This window comes from Solanum stenotomum, unplaced genomic scaffold (assembly GCF_019186545.1).
Source record: "Solanum stenotomum isolate F172 unplaced genomic scaffold, ASM1918654v1 scaffold38236, whole genome shotgun sequence".
NCBI lineage: Eukaryota > Viridiplantae > Streptophyta > Magnoliopsida > Solanales > Solanaceae > Solanum > Solanum stenotomum.
Window position 1 is genome coordinate 1 of NW_026034825.1, and position 6,268 is coordinate 6,268.

A 6,268-nucleotide genomic window follows, 5' to 3' on the forward strand; every position below is an offset into this window, starting at 1 on the left:
TCTACTCCCTCTCCCCGTCTCAATTTATATGCTAATATTAGCTATAGTCTAATTTTGATTGTAAATTTGAATATAATTTTTCAATTTTTTAAAAATGAAATTGATATATTTGAAAATTAAATAATTGTTAATTTCAAATATATATATATATATATATATATNACAAGTACGAGGGTCTCCCAGACCATTCTGCCTTTAAAATATATATATATATATATATATATATAAATAGAATTAAAAATAGACTATTTCGGAATCCAAAAACTATCACATTAGGTTTATACAGCTATTCTGTATAGCCAAAAATATATTCATAGGGTAAATGTAGTGCAAAATAAGCGGTACTATAATTTAATCCCGGGACTATTGTCCATTAACACTAAATTTTTAAGAAAGTTTATTTAAAATTTATGTGACATTTATTATTGATTATAATTTGAGAAATTAAATTATATAAAAAAATTACCATGGAAGGTCGATATTTTGTAATTCTTTTTTTTTATATACTTTTGAAGGTCGATTTATATTTTTTTGATATCTTTGAAGGTCAATTTTTTTTCACAAAATATAAATTTGAAGAGAATAAGTATTGAAAAATCTAGTAAGAGCTTGTGTGAGGAAGTTAAAAAAACAGGTTAGTAAACTTATTGGGGTTATAGTTTCAAATTGAATCGATAAAAAAAATATTACGTGAATTCTAAATAAGCTCTTTTCAAGTTCAATGTTGATGTTGGTCATAAGTGAGACAAAAATATAATTAGAGGAATATTCTTAGTAAAATAGATGGACAAAGAATATAATACACCTTTTGCGAGAATTCATAGACATTGTAGATCCTCTTCCTTCAACAAAATTACACAAGTATACAACTGACTCACTAGGAGAATTTTTATTTTTTTTGGATTTCCCATCTAGACCCATATTGAAGCCCGACTTAATTTGGATTTGCACAGAAAAATCCCATATTGGGTGTAAAACGCTCTCTAACAAAGGCGACTCCATATCTAGGGGACTCGAAACCGAGACCTCTTTCATGTTGAAAAATTTCTGCTAGTACTCAAAAGTACCAATGATAGTAAAACCTTATGAAAAGCCTAACAGCTAAAAAATAGTCCTGAGGAGAATCTTGCATGATGTTTTAAGGAGTGGAAAGCAGAACAACTAATAGAAGGCCCATCAATCTGCCTTTCTCCTCTTCTAGGCTCTCATGTAAATGCAATTTTACACATAAAAAGAAAAAAAAAACTTTATAACATCCAACAAGATAGCACTTCAACAGTTATTACAGAAAATGGAGGAAACTGTATCCACAGGGCAATTCATTGTGCACAGACCAATAACAGCTAACTGTTTATGGCAAAAGAGTTCCCAGAAACAAACTGTTCGAACTAAAAGTATCTACTAAGGGTTCACCTCAGTAGAAGAGCACTGCAGCAGAGGCAGAGACTTTTGGTGCATTCAATAGCCTCTCTTCATATTCAAAAATTTTAGAGGTTTTTTTCTTTGCAAATATCTTCATTTTCTTTAACACCATGGAATGCCTGAGCAAATATTCCAAAAACTGAATCACAAATTTCTTCTTTACGAGACCAGCTACCTCCACCGTCTTGAGGTGATGAATCATGCATTGGACAGGAGCATCTACCATGTTCCAGTATTCATCCGCGTCAAATTTATATAGGTGATACCACGATAGTTGTTTCTGAAATAAGCACAAGAGCCAATCTCCCATAAAGAGTTGTACCAACCCAAGTATAACAGACACTGAATAGTGTACTGTCCAAACAAACATTGCAAAGAACACAGTTAATAACAAGAGCAATAAAACAATTAAATTTTGTCATACTTGGGATGTAAATTCATTGTAAGAAGACGTAATTTTGATGATAAGATTCTCCAAGCAAGGACAGTGCTTCAGCAAATTCAGTATTCCTGGTAGATTCCATATCATAAAATCCAATTGAAGATGAAGGGATTTGCAGCTGAAGGTCGGAGATGGTAGATTTTTCAACTGCCACGCAGAAAATACCTAGGCAGACAAAAATTAAACATAAAAGTCAAAGAAACTAAACAAATAGAGATTTTTGTATTGAGCTTAATGAACAATGTAAGACTTGTGCTGACTACCACACGGTAAGTAACAAAAGCCTTTAAAAGCAGATTGCACAATGTACACGAATATTGACAGATGCCTGAGACTGAGACGTTAAAGACAAAACCCAACACCATAGCCCCTCTAATCCAGTTTATAGTTAGTATATCACCCTGGAGGTTAAAGTAAGAAATCATAACTATACCTGGAGAAGTTACGAAGAAAGAGAAAAAGTGCGTACCAGAGCAAACCAGGAACATAGATTGAGAGTGTTGGCCCCGGTAAATGTTTGGAGGAATGTTTTGATCCCTTGGTAATCCTTGTACACATCGAAATCAAATATCAGATTGCGATTGACAGACACTTCAGCAATAGATGCTACATTTGCAATATCCAGCACCTCCACAGCTCCAGACATATCTAATGATAGGAGAGTTGGACAGGAGACATGTATCCTTTGTCGAAACCATCCAATGTCAAACTTCAATGTCTTTAAATTTGAATTGAGTAGAACCACTCTTATATGGCCATAGCAAAGCTGCAATGTCAATTCCTCAAGCATCGGGCAACCAGATAGAATATAATCCATCGATTGATCCATTAGCACAACATTATTAAGATATAATGTTTTTAGAGACTTCAGCTTACTTTTCTTTTTTGCATTTATTGTACAGTGTGTCAACCGGAGTTCAACCAAATGAGGACTGCTTAGAACACACTTAGGCAGACCATAAAGTGCCTGTGGCCCAACTGTACCATGCTCAGAGAAAGACAAGTCAAGGACCTCCAAATTCTTATTTAATGCGAACTGGATCCAGGTACCAATTTCATTAGCCATCCTTTTCTCACTCCTCAGGAAATCATAGTACTGCCATATGCCTGTGCTGTTGGATGTTCTTTGCCAAAATGAATAAGACAATCTAAAATGAAACTTAAGGCAGAACTTATGAATAGTTGGACTTTTACTACGAAGAAGCACGTGACGAACGGAGTGCACAAACCTTTCGTCGTAGTCAGGACGACCAGCTTCCAAATAATAGTCACAGTCATGTTCTGGAAACATGCATTGATCAAAATTGAGTGTGTGGATGAATGGCCAGAGCTTATGAAATCTTCTACTTGCGTTACAGATTCCTTTGACAACATCCTTTAATGGCAATAAGGAGAGAATATGGATGAGGATGTCATCTGGTAGTCCGCTCAAGCGGTCTTCATTCAAAACACAACTTCTTTATTTTGCATACATATTCATTTCTGTAAAACATTATAACACATTTTAGGTGCGAGAAATTGAAAACTTTGAGCTGAAGAAAATCTTTAGCCTTAAATTGGGATATTTGGAAAGAACAGGTTTTTCCAGATTGAGGATTAATCTATAGAGAGGGACTGGCATAAGTTATTCCTACAAACCAAGAGGAAGGGAACAAGACCTTTCATCCCTCAAGTTAATCAGATTTAGTCATTTAGGAAATCCTAGAGTGCATCAATCTCAGCATATCAAACTTCCATTAGAGATAACTGTTCACGATGATAAGGTTTGTGTACACTCTACCCTCCCCAGACCCCACCTAGTGGGACTTCACTGGGTATGTTGCTGTTGTTGTAGTTCATGATGATAAAACATGAGATCAAACATATTGGGAAATTTTTTGAAGTAATTAGTTATAAAGTTTGAACTGAAAATTTTCTAAGACAATAAAATGTAATCTTAAATTTAGTAATTTTCTAAGAGTTCCCACTAATTTAACAAACAAGTGTAAATTCAACTATCTCTTACACAAAACGTCAAAAGGATACAACAACTATACCTCAACCCCAAACAAGTTGAGGTTAGCTATATAAATCCTACAACAACAAGAACACACCCAATCCCACAAGTAGGTTTGGGAGGGTAGGGTGTATGTAGACTTACCCCTACCTTTGTGGGATAGAGAGCTTGTTTCCTATAGATCCTTGACTCAAGAGAATTCATTCTCCACAAGAGGTTTGAACAAAATAAAAGATAGTTAAAGCAAAAGTGACAACAATAGTAATAGAAATAAAGAAAAAGATAATGTTAGCATAATAATGATATTTATAAGTGGATAGGTGCTCCAGCCTAGAACCCTGCTCTACCACTAGGAAGAGAGAAGTCACTCAACTACCTACTAATTGTTACATTAATCCTCAACCTCCATACTCTCTTATTAGGGTCATGTCCTCGGTGAGTTGAAGATGTGGCATGTCTTGCCTAATCACTTCTCCTCAATTCTTCCTCCGTCTACCTCTACCTCCCCTTAGACCTATCATTGCCAACCTCTAGCATCTCCTCATTGGGGTATCGGTGCTCCTCTTTTTCACATACCTCAGTCATCTCAGTCTAGCTTCACACATCTTGTCCGCCAAGGATGTCACCCCCACCTTGCGTTGTATACCTTTATTCCCGATCTTATCTCCACTAGTATGGCTATAGATCCATCTAAGCATCCTCATTTCTGCTAGTTCATCTTCTGAACTTTGAGATATATAGGCGAACACTCAACCCTATACAACATAGTTGGTCTAACCACCACTCTATCAAACTTACTTAAAGTCTCGGGTCCCTTATCACATAAGACACCAGATACGAGCCTCAATTTCATCCACCCATGTTCTAATATGACATGTGACATCCTCGTCGACCCCCATTTCCTTAGATTATAGACCTAAAATACTTAAAGCTATACAAATCCTCATTTCTCTATCTAAGCACTTATCATATCATCATCATAATTAATAAATAAAAGTGAAAAATATGCTATATATATAAATAATCCAAATAATAATATTTAAACCAACAAAAGGATGCCGCTTAAAAAAGTTTCAATGGAAAAACAAATGTATCTGCACCACATCCAAGACATTTACCTAAAAGACAAACAAACAAATCTTAAACCAAACAATGACAAAGGTTTGCGAAACTAAGTAGGGCCTTCTCTTTTTCTTTGAACAACCCATCCTCATTATCTTTAATAAGTAAAGTAGGCAAACATACAGGTCATTAGTAGTATTGACAAAGGAGTCGGTGAAAAGAAAGGAAATATTTCCATTTTTCTTATATACAACAACACCATACCCTTCCTCCTATATAATAAAATAAAATAGAGAAATTTATTATTATTATACATATATAGACCAGCTTGACAAGCAACTCTTCCTCTTGAAAACCTTAACATGTCTCTAGTATCTAAACCTAAAAAACATCAACAGAACTCATGGACCATTAAGTAGCAATGTAGTGTAGCTCACACTATAAAGTTGCATACTACATTTTCATTTTGGTATCCAAAAATATGTAAACAACGTAGAAATCCAGATTTTTTATTCTGGATGGCCCCTAACAAGAGTTAACCTGCACACAAATGCAATAAGTGCATGAAATGTATACCAATTTCTGAACAGTTTTCTTCGCTACTTGCTCAGATTTAGACATACTGATAAGTTATGCCTAGAAAGATCCAACATTCAAAATAGTATACAAGCACAAACCAAAATCTCATATATAGCATGGAGCTTACAGTAAATCCAAACCAAAATTTAATCGACAGAGGGAGCAAGAAGAATTTAAGTATCTAAAACCAGAATATTTGGGTATTTTATACCCTGAAAGAAAGGATCACAAGATACATTGGCAAAAAAACAAAAAAAATAGATACATTGGCAAAAGAAAGATCCAATACAAGTTGAATCAAAGAAAGATTCTCATTTCCAGATTCAACATTTGAAACACAAAGCAAAACCCTAGATTTTCCAAACCTAAGTACTTCAGGATCGGTTTTCTAGTCTAAGATCGGAAATCAAGCCCTCTTTTAGCACAAGTTACAGATTTGCCTATTCAGCACAGAAACAATACGAATTTTGCTTCTTAAAGTTACAGAGTCATACGAAGCTTTTGACTATCTAAAATGAAAGAGAATGAATAGCATAACATTTTTTGTATACCTTCTTCGGAATCGATTTTCTAGTCTAACACAATGCCCTCTTTTAGCACAAGTTACAGATTTACCTATTCAGCATAGAAACAGTATGAATTTTGCTTCTTAAAGTTACAGAGTCATACGAAGCTTTTAACTATATAAAATGAAAGAGAATGAATAACAACATTGCTTGTATACCTTCTTTGGGATTGATTTTCTAGTCTAAGATCGGAAATCAAGC

At 34.6% G+C, this 6,268-nt stretch overlaps 1 protein-coding gene across 3 annotated transcripts; it reads right to left on the reverse strand.

Moving 5' to 3' along the window:
• Positions 1-1,251: 1,251 nt before the first annotated feature.
• Positions 1,252-6,268, reverse strand: LOC125852674 (putative F-box/LRR-repeat protein At5g02930). Of its 3 annotated transcripts, none has more exons than XM_049532392.1 (4): positions 6,226-6,268; positions 2,334-3,346; positions 1,847-2,029; positions 1,252-1,702 (listed from the first exon to the last, which is right to left on the reverse strand). In XM_049532392.1, exons 2-4 carry the CDS (start codon positions 3,153-3,155, stop codon positions 1,415-1,417), a joined length of 1,293 nt encoding a protein of 430 aa, XP_049388349.1. In that variant the 5' UTR covers positions 3,156-3,346; positions 6,226-6,268; the 3' UTR covers positions 1,252-1,414. The 3 variants fall into 3 exon arrangements, with proteins under 3 accessions (XP_049388349.1, XP_049388348.1, XP_049388350.1); XM_049532391.1 differs by having other exon boundaries at positions 6,053-6,262; XM_049532393.1 differs by lacking the exon at positions 6,226-6,268 and having other exon boundaries at positions 2,334-2,976; positions 3,094-3,611.